The sequence below is a fragment of the Amblyomma americanum genome, chromosome 1, assembly GCF_052857255.1.
Source record: "Amblyomma americanum isolate KBUSLIRL-KWMA chromosome 1, ASM5285725v1, whole genome shotgun sequence".
Classification (NCBI taxonomy): domain Eukaryota; kingdom Metazoa; phylum Arthropoda; class Arachnida; order Ixodida; family Ixodidae; genus Amblyomma; species Amblyomma americanum.
In genome coordinates, this window is record NC_135497.1 from 545,858,235 (window position 1) to 545,876,515 (window position 18,281).

The following is an 18,281-nucleotide window of genomic DNA, read 5'->3' on the forward strand; positions in this document are numbered from 1 at the left end:
GCGATGAAGGTTTAGTCCAAGGACCCAGATGCAAAGAGGTGCGCAACAATTCGCGCGGCCACACGGCACACGGCAGCGGGAACAGGCAAAAATTACGAACAATTGTCGAACAAATGCTTGCTACCAAAAGTTCGGGAAATAATGGCGAGCAGAAGACATCCTTCTTTGCCGTCTTGATTTGCAATAACATCCATCTTTCGCTAAATTCTCGAATGCCGTTGTATACGGTTTAGTTTGTTTAGGTTTATAAGGTCTTGACGTCCCAAAGCGACTTAGGCTATGAGGGACGCGCGTAGTGAAGGGCTCCGAAAATTTCGAGCCCCTGGGTTCTTCAACGCGCACTGACATCGCACAGTTCACGGGCTTCTAGAATTTCGCCTCCATCGAAATTCGACCTCCGCGGCCGGGATCCATCCCTCGTCTTTCAGGTCAGTAGCCGAGCGCCATAACCACTGAGGCACCGCGGTGGCTTAAAAAAAACAGCACATTCTTGAATACGTAGTTATTTTAAATAATTCTGCACTTAGCCATTCTAAATCGCAACCTACTACTGGACAATTGCATGTTTTGTTGTTTGTTTGTTTTTCGTTTATTTTTGTTTCTACCTCAGATTGTTCATGAACTGGTTTACAATACCTTTTTCGTGTAATTATAAGAGGCTCTATTTGCTTTTTCAACTTTTGGGTCTTCCCCGCATAAATACCTCTATGACAGGCCTAATGAGACGCCTTCGTCAAGGTTTTTTAATGTCTTAGCCTGTACTTCATCACTTTTTTTTATTTAATTCCTCAAAGGTACCTGGTATGGGGCATTACATGAGGGATGGGCACGACAGTTCAGCAACAATGTTCTTGATAGTGTTCTTAAAATAGATGGCGTTGATATGATGCCCGGCTTCCTGTGCTAGGTCATTCCAGTCCCAGAATGACGTGACGAAAAAAGATCGAGAATGAGTGGTAGTTCTTGCGGTGGGGCGTAGACGACCTTATGGTGACTATTGCGGCTTGAGAGGCGGTAAGCAGGTGATATGACTGATTCTCCTAAAGATGAATGCTAAAACATATGAAAAAGGCACAATCAAGAAATTTTTCGTCGCGTTTCAAGGCAGGGTAAGCTGGCTCTAGATTTTAAAGCAGACGCACTTGTGTGCACTCTAAAAAAAAAGGTAGTTGCAGTTACTAACTTTTAGGGTAGTAACTGCTTGTCACATATGTTACTACCTAGGTAGTAACTGTAGGTAGTAACTACAAGGTAGTGGTTGTTACTACCTCCAGAGAGGTAGTAACAGGAACTACCCTATGTAACAGTTACTACCCTTGGGGTAGCAAGTATAGCTACCTTTAATGTAGTAACCGCAACTACCTATAGTGGCATTTACTACCTCTGGAGGTAGTAACAGGTACTACCTTAAGTAACAGGTACTACCCTTGGGGTAGTAAGTAGAGCTACCTTTAATGTAGTAACGGCAACTACCCATAGTGGCATTTACTACCTCTGGAGGTAGTAAGTAGAGCTACCTTTAATGTAGTAACGGCAACTGCCTATAGTGGCATTTACTACCTCTGGAGGTAGTATCGGGAACTAATTTTAGGAATACTTACTATACCCTGGATAGTAGTGATCGCAACCACCTTTTGCAAGCAGCTCTGCTTTGTTGTTGAAGAGGCAACCACCAGCCTGAATGTTGGCTAACAAAAGTTACAAGCAATATGAAGCAGTGGGCTTATATGGCTGCTCCAAAAAGAACCAGACAAACAAATTGTCTTGAAACGATGCAATGTTTATTTCTTGCTGGAAAGGCTTAATTGGCTTTTTCCAGCAAAGCAATCGCCCGCAGCGTGACTGGCTTCAGGGGCTTTGATTTTAGGCCACAGAAATGCTCTAAAACAGCAAAGGTGTTCTTGTTTTTTTTGGAGTATTCGATGTTCATGACCCAATATATTTCCATGACTGTGGCGAATCCACTTATCACATCTATTGCTTCCACTTTCATGTTTTCGAATGTTGCACACACATTTGTTGCAGTATGCGGCTTGTCATTCATGACAATGCAAGGGTAGCTGTCCTGTAATCAAATGGAATTTATAGAAAACAAGGCACTTTCAAGCAAGCCAAAAACCAAACAGGAAATCAAGTAAAATCTTACCGGTCGTCTTAGGTAGAATGCCTCCTCTTTCACCAAGTGTGGTAGGAGTTGAAGTACGCCAACAGCAAAGCAATCTGTGCGCAAGGAAAAGGAAATTCGTAGAAGCGGACAATTACAGAAACAAGAAAATAAAATGCATGAAGTTAGAATGAATAAACAATTTCTCAAAACGTACATTTCTTTGCGTCACCTTCACTGTCAGCAATTGCCTTTTGTACCTCGCTGAAAATTTTTTGTGCTGTGCGTGATGTTTTAAGGATGCTGAACAATCTTTGTCCATGACCATTTATGAAGCCAAGTAACTTTCGTTCGAAGTCAACCTTGCAGATTTCCATGAACTCCTGGTGAATCTGAAAATTATGAATGAAAACGTAGCCACAAGTTAACAGTACAGTCTCAACGGATTGACAATTCAAAGCAAGCAGAGAGAGAACCTAATCAAATAAAACCCCGGTGCTACAAAATTCAACACTGGGATATTTAGTCACTGTAATAATACATCACCATCACAACACTAACACAGCGTTATAATCATCAAACTATGCCCACTGCAGAATAAAGGAGTCTCCCACTGACTGTGTGACCATTGTCCTTTGCCAACAGTGGACACCCCATAACCAAACACAGTAACACCTCGTTAATTTAGATAATTATGTGTCAGAATTAATGGCAGGGAGAATCAATGAAAATTGTAACGCAGTGTCTCCATCAACATGCTTTTATGTAATGAAAAACTCTATAAACACCGATTGCTTTGTGTGACAAATTTCAGTGAAATAACCATGCAGTGCCTGTGATTTTTTGCTTCTGCCCCCAATGTGTACGATACGTGCTCTTTAAGTGTGTGAAAACAGGCGTGGGGGAAGTGTCGTAGCAAGATGACCATTAAAGTTCATATGACAATGCATTTCCACTGCTCCACCATTCAGCAGAACTGCTAAATATGGTGACTGGTTTATGAGAGTTTAATGTCCAGAAGCAACTCGGGTATAAGGGGCGCGCCATAGTGGAAGGCTCTGGATAATTTCAACCAACTGGGATTCGTTAACATGCACAGACAACACGCAGTACACATGCGTCTTGTTTCGCCTCCCCTGATATGCAAGACACCTGTGTACAGTGCACTGTACACTCCCCCTCCCTGCTCATTTTGTTTTGTTTTCAAAAATGCAACCTTCTACAATTTATCTCCACATCCTGGTTAGTACAAGCACTGCTTATGTTTCAACTGAATCTAATGCTTTCTCAATTTATTTAGCCTCTTACAGCAGCTGGTTGTATTTTTCATGTCTGTGAAACCTGAAGGATGGAATGAGTATTACTGCTTGTTGAAAACCTTTTCAGTAAACCAGCCTGATGCTCAACTTTTTTGAAGCTTACCATTTCCCGAAGTGTCAGGGCTGGATACTTGTCCAGCAATTCCTCCGTTGATGGACTGTTTATATTTATCCATTTTCTCCTTGAGGGGAGAGTTGTCTGCATGGAAACTTTCAATTTTTGTATATCTGGATTGCATAGCTTCATTTCCTTTGCCATGAAGTCTACATGAGCAGCTACGACTCCATCAACTTCTTCTACTGTAGTTTCCAAGGTGTCTCTTGGCTTGCAACGAAAATATTGAAAACATTAATACGGTTGAGCACAATATCACGAGTAAGGCCTAGCATAATTTAGGTAACACAGACCTGCTCTTCTAAAATCCTGATTATGATCTATGACCTGGGCAAAACTTGACAACTGGATATCAGTCTGTCTTGTCAGCACTCTGCAGCTTTTGTATTGAGCTTTATGAAGTGCTCTTTCTTTAGTCAAAGCCTAATTCCCTAGAGTACCTCCAATGCATGCCTTTGTAGCTATTGTAATTAACTGCCTAGTCCACAGTTTCCGACCTTGATAGCTTTGGGGAACCGCCCAGAGTTTTTTAAAGGTGCTGCAAGACCTTGTGTTTTTGTTTCTGTCTTATTTTGCTTGATGTGTGCAAAGTACAGAACCATGCATATGCAGGTCCCTTCAAGAAATCCAGAAATAGATCGATGACTGTTGAATATCAGCAGTTACATTGCTGCAGTATGATTTGTGCCAAAAAAGTGATTACCTACAGATCACTGAGCAACCACTGGGCTCGATAGAACTAATTTTGAGAAACTATTTGCTACATTTGAATGGTGCAAAGGAACACACACAGGAAGACAATGGAACAGGAAGAGCGTCCCCTTGTTTTCCTGTCTTTGTTCCATTGTGCAATTTAAATATAGTATGATCAAGCTAGCCCAACAGCAAGTACTTCTTAAATAGACTCCAGTGCAAAGGCTGATGGGGCCCTTATATAAATGAAGGGTCCTCCTCCAAAGAACGCTAACGGGGAATACTAAGTTAAGCTATACAGATAAGCTAGCGTTACCTTATAGAAAGTGTTATTTTTACCACACACACAAAAATATTTTATAACCCACAATATTGTGCAAAAGCAAAGCACCCTTGGTGCCACTACTAAGAAAGACCAGCTGCAATGGGTGATGTCAGTACAAGCTTTCTTAAGGAATGCTATATCGCTCTCTTGAAGTGCGATCACCATCAAAATAAGAGGAAAGCAGCATGGCGGGCATAGGCAAGAATATGAAGAGTCCTGTACTTGGCTAGATGCGAACACGAGCACTGAATTGTTCACCTTGCATTCTGTGCACTCAGGCTGCATGTAAGTGTTGCAAGCTCGCAACAGCATTCACGCTCTGTTCGATTTGCTGGGTGCTAGGTGGCCAGTGAAGCGGTTTCGCACTTAAGGTAGCGCATTATATACAGCCGCAACGTGGTGAATCTTGACAAAAAATTCAATATGCGCATGCCCAAAACTGATCAAAAATGCAATTAACTATGATGGAAGAATGCGTTTTTTTTATCTGATGTTCCAGCATACCTTTAATCCACAAAGCTCATTTAAAAACTGAATGGTTCTGTTAACTCTATTTCATGTACATTTTTGCTAAAACAGACTCAGCACAGCCAATGGGACAGTTGCACTGCTAATGAATCCCTCCTATACAGGCTATGTAAGGAAGGTGGCATACCAGGCCCCACAAACCGGTGGCAAAATATATGTGGAACAGGCGAAACACCTACTAGCACGTCAAGTGACCACCTAGGTACACATTGCCAGGATTGTGGTGGTGTTTCAAGCCTAGCAAAGGTACTCCATGACATGGTTCACATGGCCACGAGTGTATAACCTCACTAGTTGTAATAACAGTCATCGTTTGGCTCTTATTTTTTGCTATCTTCTGTGCAAGGTTTCAAACTAAGCATGAAACACAAACTTGCATCAAATGCAGCTATTTTACAGCTTTGACGTTATTGTACTTTAAGTCTAAGTCAAGTCTGCTCGTTATAGTTTTCTGTACTCATTTCATTTAGAGATGCATGCCCAACTAGTGGTCTGCACTGATTTGAAGCCCTCCAATTACTTTCATGGCTATGTTTTTTTTTGTTTCGTTAGTAAAATAAGCTGGTAGAAATTTTTTCTTGTTATAAAAGATCTTTACGGGGGCCAATATTGTTACTTCATTACAAAGCCCAATTATTATAATTTTCTTGCCCACTTGTGTGCAATGATCACAGTAAATTTTAACATGCAACTCCCCTTCGCAAACTCAGCGCAACAGAATACTTTACTTTTCAGAGTGTTTTGAATACTAATGTTTAGCTGTAGTTTCACTTACCACGCGGCATTGCTTCTTCAGACCACTTTTGTCTTGGAAGTTCCCCTTCCTTCCAAACTTCTTCCTCGCCTCTTCAACATCATCATCATCATCATCATTTATTGTCCCTTAAAGGCCCCTGTCGGGGTATTACATAAGGGGGGAGCGTATACAAGGTTGATGTGGAAAAACAAAGGTCACAAAAATATAACAATGCAATATAGGAACATAAAGAGAAGCAAGGAACGCGAATAGTTAGAACGGTGCATGTAAAAAATGCCTTTAGGCCACAAGCACCACACACGTCGGCGAGAGGTTAGGGCAAAAAAAAAAAAACATGTCAACCCAGGTGATCTAACAACATCGCCTTAAACCTTGTCGCATCGTGCACATTTGTTAGTGAGTCGGGCAGAAGGTTCCATTCTTCAATTGCGGTCGGAAAGAAGGACTTGTTGAAAGCATTGGTGGAGCCATGAAGTCGTTGGACGCTATTTGAATTAAAAAGGCGGCGCGATGTACGAAAGGGAGGAGATATGAGGGAACCACGGAGATAGGGGAAATTGAAGTATAACTTATGGAACAAGCAAAGGCGCGCAACTTTTCGTATGAGAGCTAAGGAAGTGAGGTCAAGTGATGATTTAATGGAACTTACGCTGGAATGAAAGTCGTATGTTGACGATATGAAGCGTGCTGCACGGTTCTGGACGGCTTCGAGCATGTTAATTAGGTAGGACTGATGAGGACTCCAGATCGCGGATGCATACTCTAGCCTACTGCGGACAAAAGTTTCATATGCCAGTTTACGTATGTTAGCGGGGGAAGAGGGAAGTGATCTTCTAATAAAACCAAGTGTACGTGAAGCGTCGGCCGTGATTTTTGTAATATGATCAACCCAAGTTAATTTGCTATTGATTGTGATGCCAAGGTAACGATAAGATTCAACTTGCAATAGGTTCTCAGAAAATAAAGAGTAAGGATAAGTTAAATTGGAGCGTTTCCGAGAAATATGCATAAAACTGCACTTCCTAATGTTCAGTTCCATCATCCACAAAGAGCACCAATTTTCGATGAGCTTCAGATCGTTTTGGAGGGCAGCTTGATCGTCTTTAGTATTTATACGGCGGTAGATAAGGCAGTCATCTGCGAAAAGACGGATGGTGGATGAGATGTTGTGTGGGAGGTCGTTAATAAATATTAAGAAGAGAAGCGGACCCAGCACAGACCCCTGTGGTACTCCGGAGGAGACGGAAGTAGAATTTGAAGGAAGTCCGCCTATTACGGTGAACTGAGAGCGAGCTGTGAGAAAATTGTGAATCCAGTCTAAAACAAGTGGGTGAAGGTGAAGACCTGAAAGTTTGAACATAAGACGTTGATGTGGGACACGGTCGAATGCTTTGGAAAAATCAAGATAGATGACATCGGTTTGGAACAAAGAATCAAGGTTTAAGTGAAGGTCCATGGTAAACTCAAATAACTGTAATTCACATGAATAGCCGTGACGAAAGCCATGCTGATTTTTGAAGAAAAAGGAGTTGGAATTGAGGTGGGATGCAATATGCGAGTATATAATATGCTCAAGAAATTTACATGGTATGCAAGTTAATGAAATAGGACGATAATTCGACGGGTCGCTCCGGCTGCCAGCCTTGAACACAGGAATGACTTTGTTAATTTTCCAGTCACTAGGTATGAAACTGTTCGCAAGAGATTGATCAAAGATTATTTTTAGAAAATGAGAAGATACATTTTTTGTAGCTTTTAATATTTTGGCAGTGAGGTTGTCAGGCCCGGCAGCACTGGATAACTTTAGTTTGTCTATCAGAGCACAAATGCCAGCAGTAGTGATGTTGATAGGTGCCATCGCAGAAAAGTTTAAAAAATCTTTGTGTGATGTATTCCAGGCAGGTTCATGTGTGAAGACTGATGTAAAATAAGAGTTCATGACGTCAGATCGAAGTTCTGGAGGCACCTGTGAACCATCAGGATACAAAAGGGTAATGCAATGAGTGTTGCCTGATTTGGGTGATAACATCCGCCAGAATTTCTTTGGGTTTGTTAGTAGAATGCCATACAGATCATTGTGGAAAAACTTTCTTTTTGTACACCTTAGGAGACGCGTGTAATCCTGCAGGCACGAGAAATATTTTGTCCATTTATAAGCCAGTGCAGTTCTGTTAGCTTCACGAAAAAGACGCTTTTTCTTTTGAGAAAGCCTCCTTAAGGAGTTAGAGTACCAGGGCTTGTTGGTGTCACCGCGAATGCATATCAGCGGAACATAGGTTTCGACCAGATTTGAAAGTTTGTTTTTGAAAGTTAGCCAGTTTTCTTCGACAGACCTATTAGATGCAGACTGCTTGAAATGAAGAAAAAAGTTCTCAAGCTCCGAGTTGATACAGGCGAAGTCTCCCCTTTTATAATCGCGAATGAACTTAACAGAGCGCTGCCGTTGGGGAAACGGGAGTGATAGGTTGAAAATAACTGTGCTGTGGTCACTGAAACCGTCAGTGCTCGATATGTATTGGATGAGTTCGGGGCTAGATGCAAAGACTAAGTCAAGGGTGTTACTGCCACGTGTAGGGAAGTTTACTGCTTGGGTGAGGTTAAATGTCATGACAACGTCAAGGAAATCTTTCGCTTGACGAGAAGATGTGCTCAAGTTTCCCCAATCGATGTCAGGGAAATTAAAGTCACCGCAGAGGATGTAATTGGCTTTAGGAAAACGGGTATTAAGAACGAGCAGAACCGAGTAAAAATCGGCAATAAAGGAACTGTCACTGTCAGGAGGGTGATAACATGCAATAACTATGCATGTGCTTGTGGAAAGGGTAATTCTGATACAAAGAATTTCCTGGCAGGGATGAGTCATGAGAAGAGAAGAATTAAGACTGGTTTTAATAAAGACTAAAACACCCCCACCCCTGCGCGAGGCCCTATCACGTCTGTAGATGAAAAACGGTTTATTGTTGTCAAGCAGTTCCTCGTCTGAGATATTATCGGAGAGCCACAATTCTGTAAATATGGCAATATCGGTGCCGTGATCGTCAAGAAAGGCTTCCACTGACTCTCTCTTCGGAAGATAGCTACGAATGTTTGCTAAAACAAAAGCCATAGTTTCACAAACATGTGAAGGTGACGGAGGCAAAAGTGGCTGATGGTGGGAGGGGAGCCTTGAAACAGACAGTGACCGCTATGACCGATGCTCTACCACGGAATCTGTATCCGCATCGTAGACGAACTGCTTATCGCCCATGGTTAACCTGTCATATCTTACTTTGTATTTTAAACCACTTTCCTTGCCGAACGCACGAAGTTTCTTTTGAGCTGTACGCACGCGCACTGAAAAATCTTCACGGATTGAAAAGTCAGTTTCTTTGAGCTTAGGGCCAGCAGAAAGGATTTTGCATTTATCTTTAAAATGCGAGAATTTGACTATTATTGGCCGTTGTTTCCCTTGCTCGAAGCGGCCTAAGCGATGCGCTCTTTCAATGTTGGCGGAATCGATTGATGTGCTTAAATTATCTATGCAGAAAGAAATCACGACCGTTTCAGATTGCTCCCATGTTTCATCCGCCGTATCAGGTAGTCCGAAGAACAGCAGATTATTTCGGCGAAGTCGGTTTTCCGAGTCGTCACATTTTTCTTTGAGGATTCGAATTTCAGATGAAAGGCTGTGAATAGCCGGGTTTGAATTAGGCGTTGGACTGACGTCGTTGCACTGACTTGTTGCGACAATTTTTTTCGAGTGCATCGACGCGCGATGAGAGGCTACTGACCAAGCTTTGGAAATTCGACTGGGAAGCACGAATCACTGCAAGTTCAGACAGAACGGAATTTTGTGCAAGTTCTAAGCGTGACAAACTTTCAGCAATAGAATCAAGAGACGGAGGAGGACCAGGATTTAACTCGATGTCGCCTGACAGGATAAGAAGCAAGGAGACAAAGTGAGCATGTACGGCGAGGGAAAGTAAGCATCGACACAAAAACGCTTGGCAACGCTTGACTGTGTCTGAGGGGCACGACACCACAAATAAGCATGGATCGCTAGAGCGAGTACAAGATGCGCATGGCAAATAACCAACCTGCAGCAAGAAGAAGGGCATTCTCGTGACCATGCTCGTAGCGGTGCGGTGCCCCAAGTGGTCCGTGAAGGGTGGGTGGCTTTGTAGTAGTGCACCCGCGCAGATAGTGGCCTGGGGTTGCCAGGCGAAGATCCGGTCGAGAGCTGGAAAAGGCGATGACGGTCGAACGATGCTTTCATGCTGATTCCAGCCGGGCTCTTCGCGAATTCCCGCATCAGTGGTGACGTTGCAGCCAAGGCAGGATAACATCGGCAAGAGTTGCGACAGCAGGAAGGCCTGCAGCAGGAAGAAGGGCATTCTCGTGACCATGCTCGTAGCGGTGCGGTGCCATTGTCCACGGATTTTCGGATATTGCCCATTTTGTACTTAAATGCAACCCTCCATGAATCCTGTAAAACAGTGCCACTGCATTATAAATTCAAACTGACCGAAATGGCCACCTAGCAGCCATCAGTCACAAATACAGATTTGCCTTGGAGAAAGGGATGCAAGAGGGCATAGGTTCCACATATGCCTGTGCAGTGGCCACTTGTGCTTACTGTAGGAAAAGTTAAAAGCAGCACTGCCTTGTTCTAGCCAAAGCAGATATGCATGAGCAATCCGAACGCACCTGCTGCCCAGTGCATTATTAGCACTGTACTTAATGCCTGACTCAAGGATGTTTGTGAACAATACGCAGTGCTCTTGATTGATGCTTGTGCATGAGGGGCCCTCAAGCACGCCTGTACGGGCACAAGAAAGTTTACTTCCGCACTTTTAAGAGGCTCTGAAAGGGGCTCTAATAAATTTGAGATATGCCTGGAATGTTAAAGCACCCCACACCACGAATAATGTCCAGCAAGAATTTTTTTAATGCACTTCACGAAAGCTGAGTTACCTGTAGTCAAAATTTTAATTTCAGCATCTTCGCGCTTTTCCCTCTCCTCTCAGCCTTTTTTGCACGCTGGAAGGTAGGCGCTCCTCCGATTCCTTACCCAGAGCAACGCGGCTTGTTGGCCGTGGCCATAGCTGCCCGACGTCTGAAAGAATCTAACCAATAACCATCTCCCAACTGCTATACGCAGGTGCAAGTGACAGAGTACGGTGCGGGCATGGAAAATTCGCTGGAAAGGGCTTACCAGCTTTCGTGCGTGATTGTGGATTCTCTGCTGCATGTAGAAGTGAATTATTTTGGTCAGGTTTTATTGCTAATAAAAACACAATGCAGTGGTTGGGTGAGTTTGTGTGCTGTCCTCGGGAGGTGTTTCAGAGCCCCTCTAACTATGGTAGTGCATTTCCCATCAATGGCCAAGAAAATTTTGTTCATGAATAAGTGCAGCAACCTGACACCTCACAATACACTTACACAGAACACTCTGGTATGCCATTTGTCCATGAGCATGCACAGCAGTGACGTTGCACACGAGAACAAAACCATCCAAGATAAGGTTACCTCAAGAAAATGAGCCACCTGACAAGAAAGAAAGCAGCAAGGGAAATATATCTTGCTAGATAATCCATGAAATGCATGAAAAATATGTAGCAAAAGCAGAAAAAACAAATGCTGACATGACGAAGAAATGAACGCAAACCTGTGCATTGCATGCATTGTGCTCCGCCGGTCATTTTATCGCAAATGAATATTTCTCTCTGCTTTTCAGAAAAAAAAAAATGTAATCTACGAACCACAAAGCATTTACTAATTTTTTTTTGTTTGAGAAGATGGTTCACTTAATAAATTTATTGTAGGCATAATTTTCCAAAGTGTTTTTGTGTTCCAATATTACCAATTCCTCATTTAGAGTGACTAGCAAGCAAGCATGGCGATTCATGTACTTACATAACCTGTCCCAATCGTATCCCTGAGGACAGGATACTTCAGAACAAGAGCCTTGGCCGCAGGCTCGTAGAATTTTCCAGGGTACCTGTGAGCACATTGCAGGCGTAGCATCAGAAATCGCGCACGCAACAATACTAGGCAATACTTACCAGTCAATTGTCAGCAAATGTGCCGTGATCCAAGACACTATACGGTTTTTCGTACGACTCGACACTTCTCCTAATGTTGTACCCTCAATGTCTGCCTTGATATCCAGTGGAATAGGAGGCAGTTCATACAGCGGTTGCTGAACAGTGAACAGGCGCTTGTCTGGCTCACTACAACTGGGAGCCAACACCAATGGTCCATCATCAGTACTAAAAAAAAAGAAGACAGGGGACAGAATTTGGAGCAACATAAGTGCATTACTACAATGTACCACGTAATAGTTCTAGCATTTAAAGCTGGCCTACTCACCCAGTTTCGAGTGGCAAGTTTTGTTCATCACTGCTGCTACTGCCAACAAGGTTTATTTTATCTCCATCAGAAAATGTGTGCCCCTCTGGAACATCGACATATGTGTCGAAACGTGAGTTGTAGACCTACAACAAAAATTACCTTGTGAATCAGAAGCCACAAACACATGAAAGTGAAGACAACTAATTACACAAATTATTTCACTGCGGGCACGCTGAAACCTTTTAGTTTACCATCTGTTTGGAAGACTGTCCTGGGTATAAAATGAATTAACTTTTGTAACACAGGCAAAACCCATGTTAACAGAACCTTTCCAGAAGTAACACTAACGAGTGAAATGCTGCAGATGCCCAAATTCTGAAGGTTGAACAATGCCTGACCCCAGATGAGCATCATATATACTGCAGTTAACAGCATGACAGACATCGTTGTTGCAGGCTCATCTTTTGCTCAAAACTAAGATACATGCTCTAATAATTGGGTAATTCTAGGCAAAACGTCTCAGATGCTGTGCTCTACAATATCTGATTTGTTCAAAAGAATTCATGGAAACTCATCCGAATGTGCATAATAGAAGACGAAATATTTTTGCCAAAAAAATTTATTTGTAGGTGAGCGCAGAAAGATAAGAAACCAGACACTGCTCAATAGTTAACAAACAGTCCAAATTTTTAGTAGTCACTCCAGAAATTTTTAAGCGACATTTGCAGATTCCGGCTTTTTATCAGATTCGGAGCATTTATGCCATACAAAACTGTGTGTTCCGAATCTTATTGAAAGCCAAAATCTGTGCAAATGTCATTTAAAAATTACTGCAGTGGTTTCTAAAAATCTGGATTTTTAATAATTATTGAGCAGGGCCTGGCTTCTCACCTTTTCGAATGTTGAAACTGCGCTCAATAAATTTTTTTGACAAAAATAATGTAAGCTTTGCTTGCGCACACTGGAATTAGTTTCTATGGATTTTTCCGAACAAATAGGAGATGGTCGAGCGCAACATCTGGGACGTTTGGCGTGGAATGACCCAAATACATTTGGCGCCTGTGTCTCAAGGTTAGAAAGCAAATTTTCGACACAGCCTAAAGCCTGTTTCACATGCGAGCGAAAATGCTAGCCAATCCTGCCGCCGCGGCGGAAAAACCTGTTGCGAGTCGTCGAGGCGAAGAGCGGCGAGGTTCCAACAAGTTGTAAATTTTCGCTGCGACGCGCCGCTCAGTCGCCTGCATGTGAACCAGTCACGATATTATGTTGCCCTTGCGCGCATAACCAACTACGGCCGCGACCGCGTGCGCGCGAGGAAGAGCCCCGAAAGCACCGAGCGATTAAAATAGCAGCAATATTTGATGTGAATAACGCGCTACACAAGAAAAAAGACAACTGAAACGTGTCCGCTTCTGTGTGTAGCGCATTATCCCAATCAAATGTACAACCAACTAGCCCACATTGCTGCCTTGTTAGCAGCAATATATCGTATGAAAATAAAATGCACGCACCTCTATTCGGTCACACTGCAACGAAGCCCATGAATCTGCTAGCATGGCAGCATTGATTACATCTGACTTCTTGCGGTCTCCACCGACGAAGAGAACCTGTTTTCTGCCTTCCCAGGTCACAAGGCATTCAATGGGCGCCGATGACATTGCGTATCGCAGGGTAAAGGACAGTAGGCAGTTCGAAATGACGGCTGAGGTAAACAGTGGTACTCAACAGCAAAAACGAGTCAAAGCACACAGCGAAGCCTTTTTACCATCGCACGCAGGCTGCGGGCGCGCTCTTATTCTCGACACCAGCCGCGATCTGTCGGCGCGCGCGGCGCGGTGGACGGCGGGTCGCGCCGGCGCCGCGCACTCCGACCCCATGTAATTCTTGTGTGAAAACAAGGCCGCCTCTTGCAAGCTCTCGCGAGACGAGCGTTTGCGAATGGTCCGAGACTCAAATGGCTGGCCTCTTAGTGTGACGGCGACGTAGGCCATCCGCAAGTACATGCTTCAAGATGATTCATAGGTGTCCGCGTTGTCCCTTTTCATCAAAGAGGTTTTGCAAAGTGGTATGGCACATCAGGGACCACCGCTACGATAACAATTTTTCTGTGATGTGCGGTGTGGAAGGCTGCGCGAATACGTACCGGCAGTTTGAGTCTTACAGGAGGCACCTCTATCGTCAGCACCGAAGTTATATGGACCTTGACACATCTGGCGATGCCGCTGTCACTCAACAAAACAGTCCTGTTGTGCTGCGGTCGGATGCTTCGGCAAGTGAGTTGCGGCCGGATGCTTCGGCGAGTGTTGACATGGCGGAAGGCGATGTTTTGAGTGAAAGTGAACTGCTGAGCTCTAGCCTTCTCATGGACGATACCGATGGCGAACAAGAGGTCGTTTCCAGTAGTGCTTTTCCAGTTGGTAGTGCAGCTCTCGACTTCAAGGCGCAAATGAAGAAGCACCTGTGCTTACTTTTCTTCCGCATGACAGAAGTGCACAAGTTGCCACACTCCACAATGGAAAGCATCATTGGTCATATCAAAGTGGGTTTCCGCGATATGTTTCACCTGTTTGCTGCTAAGATTCAGGAAGACATCCATCCTCTGCAGTTCGGAAAGGACATGCACTCGTTGCTTACCTGTGACTTCCTAGACGAGATTTTTGAACATGTGCTGAGCAAGCACAAGCGAGAGCAGTTCGCCAAAGAATGCCTTCCGTATACAAAACCTGAAGAGCATGTCTTGACTGCTGGAGACACGTTCCAGTACGTACCTGTCACTGGTGTTTTGCGTAACCTTATGCTTTCCGAATCCTTTCGCAGTCATTTAAATCCAGACTCATTAACTGCACAATCATCTAAAATATTGCGCAGCTTTTGTGATGGCCTGATGTACAAGGAAAAGTTGTCGGCCCTCATACAAGATGGATCTCAGTTCACACTGTTCCTTGTTTTTTATTCAGATGAGGTTGAGGTTGTGAACCCGATAGGGCCAAAGCGCGGTGTGCACAAGATGCTTGTTGTGTACTTCAGTGTGTTGAATATTCATGCGCGATACAGGTCCCAGCTTAGTGCTATATATGTAGTGTCAAGGCGTTTATTTGAAGCACAGGTCGGTTGGTCTTGGTTGACCGGCGACACGACGGGCACACTCACAGGCGTCGTTCGAAAAACCCCAGCTGCACTTCGTCTGCTTCTTCGTTGTCCCGCTTGAACTCGTCGGCTTCTTCGCTGCGCTGCGCCTATCGGTCCCATTACAATTACTCTCCCTCCGAAAAAGGAGCCATCCTGGCGACTTACGGAGAGGAGAGGATGGGCGGGTCATAGTAAGGCTTGAGGCGCTTAACGTGCACAGTTTCGCGCCCCCGGCGACGGTGGTCCGAAGAGGGAACGAGCGGCTCAACAATATAAGTCACCGGAGAAGTTTGGTGGACAACCCGGTAAGGTCCGTGAAAGCGAGACAGTAGTTTCGTGGCGAGGCCGGGAGTGGAGGAAGGCACCCAGAGCCAAACGAGGGCGCCAGATGGGTATGACGCTGGAGGGTCCGGGGAATCCCGACGGTGCTTCCGACCCCATTGTTGCTGTGTGGTGAAAGAGTGGGCAAGTTGCCGGCATTCTTCGGCATACAGGTGAGCTTCGGACAGTAAGGTGGTCTCGGAAGGGTCAGGGTGATAAGGAAGGATGGTGTCCATGGTGGATGTAGGCTCCCGGCCATATAAGAGGAAGAAAGGAGAAAACCCCGTTGTTGTCTGAGTAGCTGTGTTATACGCGTACGTGACGAACGGGAGCACTTGATCCCAGTTGGAGTGGGCGGTGTCAACGTACATGGCGAGCATGTCACTCAGAGTGCGGTTGAACCGCTCAGTCATGCCGTTGGTCTGGGGGTGATAGGCGCTGGTGTAGCGATGAATGATTTGGCATTGCTTGAGCAGGGCCTCGACGGCGTCCGAGAGAAAAACACGGCCGCGGTCACTTAGAAGTTCTTTCGGGGCGCCGTGACGAAGAACAAGACTGCGTAGAATGAAGTGAGCGACATCGTTTGCGGTAGCAGATTTGAGAGCCGACGTTTCGACGTAACGGGTGAGATGGTCAACGGCAACGATGATCCACCGATTATTAGCCGAAGTAGTTGGAAGCGGGCCATAAAGATCAATGCCGACGCGGTCAAAGGGACGGCCAGGGCAAGGTAACGGCTGCGAAGGAGCGGCGGCGGAGTGGGGAGGTTTCTTGCGACGTTGGCAGGCGGTGCATGACCGAATGTTCTGACGTATGTAGCGGTACATACCTCGCCAGTAGAATCGCTGACGAAGGCGAGCATATGTTTTCAGTACACCGGCGTGGCCGCATTGTGGAGCGGCGTGAAAGGAGGCACAGATTGTAGCACGGAGGTGTCGAGGGATGACCAACAGCCACTTCCGGCCGTCGGGGAGGTAATTACGGCGGTATAAGAGGCCATCACGAACGGCGAAGTGGTGGGCTTGGCGGCGAAGGGTCCGGGTCGAATGATGCGGCGAGGGAGTGTTCAAGAAGTTTAGCAGCGAGGTGATCCAAGGATCCTTCAGTTGTTCGGAGAGCATATCAGGGATGTTGAACGAAGAGAATTCGTAGGCACAGAGGAGGGCAGAGGTTGACTCGCATGGGAGTGGTGAACGAGAAAGGGCGTCGGCGTCCGAGTGCTTGCAGCCGGAGCGATAAATGAAGTGTATATCAAACTCCTGGAGACGTAAAGCCCAGCGGGCGAGTCGGCCAGAAGGATCTTTGAGGGAGGACAGCCAGCATAGGGCGTGGTGGTCTGTGACGACATAGAAGGGCCGGCCGTAAATGTGAGGGCGGAACTTGGCAATTGCCCAAATGATGGCGAGACATTCTTTTTCTGTGACAGAATAGTTTGATTCCGCCTTGGTGAGGGCGCGGCTGGCGTACGCGACGACGTATTCCGGATACCCAGGCTTTCGCTGGGCAAGAACTGCGCCCAAGCCCACACCGCTCGCGTCAGTGTGAGCTTCTGTCGGACAGGCGGGATCAAAATGGCGAAGGATGGGGGGAGAGACCAGCAGGCGGCGTAAAGTGCTGAACGCGGTATCGCAGGCGGGGGACCAAGACGAAAGGTTCGGGCTGGCGGCAAGAAGCTGCGTTAAAGGGGCGATGATACTGGCGAAATTTCGGATGAAGCGGCGAAAATACGAGCATAAGCCTATAAAACTGCGAAGTTCTTCTAAGGTGGTTGGTTTGGGGAAGTCAGCGACGGCGCGAAGTTTGGCAGGGTCAGGAAGAACGCCGTCTTTGGAGATGACATGGCCTAATATTGTGAGCTGCGTTGCACCGAAGTAACATTTTTTTAAGTTTAGTTGGAGGCCGGCGTCAGTAAGGCTAGTGAGTACGCGCTGAAGGCGGTGCAGATGGGAAGGAAAATCTTTGGAAAAAACGACAATGTCATCTAGGTAACACAGACAAGTTTCCCATTTGAGGCCACTGAGAGTAGTGTCCATCATCCTTTCGAATGTGGCTGGAGCATTGCAGAGGCCGAATGGCATCACATTGAACTCATACAAGCCGTCTGGGGTGACGAAAGCGGTTTTCGGCCTGTCGTTCGCTGCCATCGGGACCTGCCAGTAGCCGGAGCGTAAGTCGAGGGATGAAAAATACTCCGCTCCCTGCAAGCAATCCAGTGCGTCGTCGATTCGGGGTAGAGGATAAACATCCTTGCGTGTGATCTTGTTGAGACGGCGGTAGTCCACACAGAACCTGATGGAGCCATCTTTTTTCGTCACCAAGACAACAGGAGAGGCCCAAGGGCTGTGAGAAGGCTGTATTATGCCGCGCCGAAGCATGTCGTCAACATTGTCACGGATGACGCGGCGCTCGCTCGGCGAGACTCGGTACGGTCGCTGACGCAAGGGAGCGTGGTTACCAGTGTCAATTGTGTGAGAGACGGCCAATGCGCGCCCCAAGGAGGTCTGGGAAAGGTCGAAAGAGTTGCGGAAGCTGCAGAGAAGTTCCAAGATTTGGTCACGGTAAGCGGACGGAAGGTCGGGAGCGATGTTACGACGAAAGACGTCGATGGAAATCGGATCGGGCGCTGTCGCACAACAGGCTAAGGCAGTAACTGGGGA

At 45.6% G+C, this 18,281-nt stretch overlaps 1 protein-coding gene across 1 annotated transcript; it reads right to left on the bottom strand.

Moving 5' to 3' along the window:
• Positions 1-1,801: 1,801 nt before the first annotated feature.
• On the bottom strand, positions 1,802-13,832 carry LOC144129473 (uncharacterized). Its single transcript, XM_077663648.1, has 10 exons — positions 13,686-13,832; positions 12,193-12,317; positions 11,886-12,092; positions 11,737-11,821; positions 10,246-10,306; positions 5,860-5,930; positions 3,527-3,748; positions 2,322-2,496; positions 2,147-2,220; positions 1,802-2,065 (listed from the first exon to the last, which is right to left on the bottom strand). Exons 1-10 carry the CDS (start codon positions 13,830-13,832, stop codon positions 1,802-1,804), a joined length of 1,431 nt encoding a protein of 476 aa, XP_077519774.1.
• Between the last annotated feature and the right edge of the window lie 4,449 nt (positions 13,833-18,281).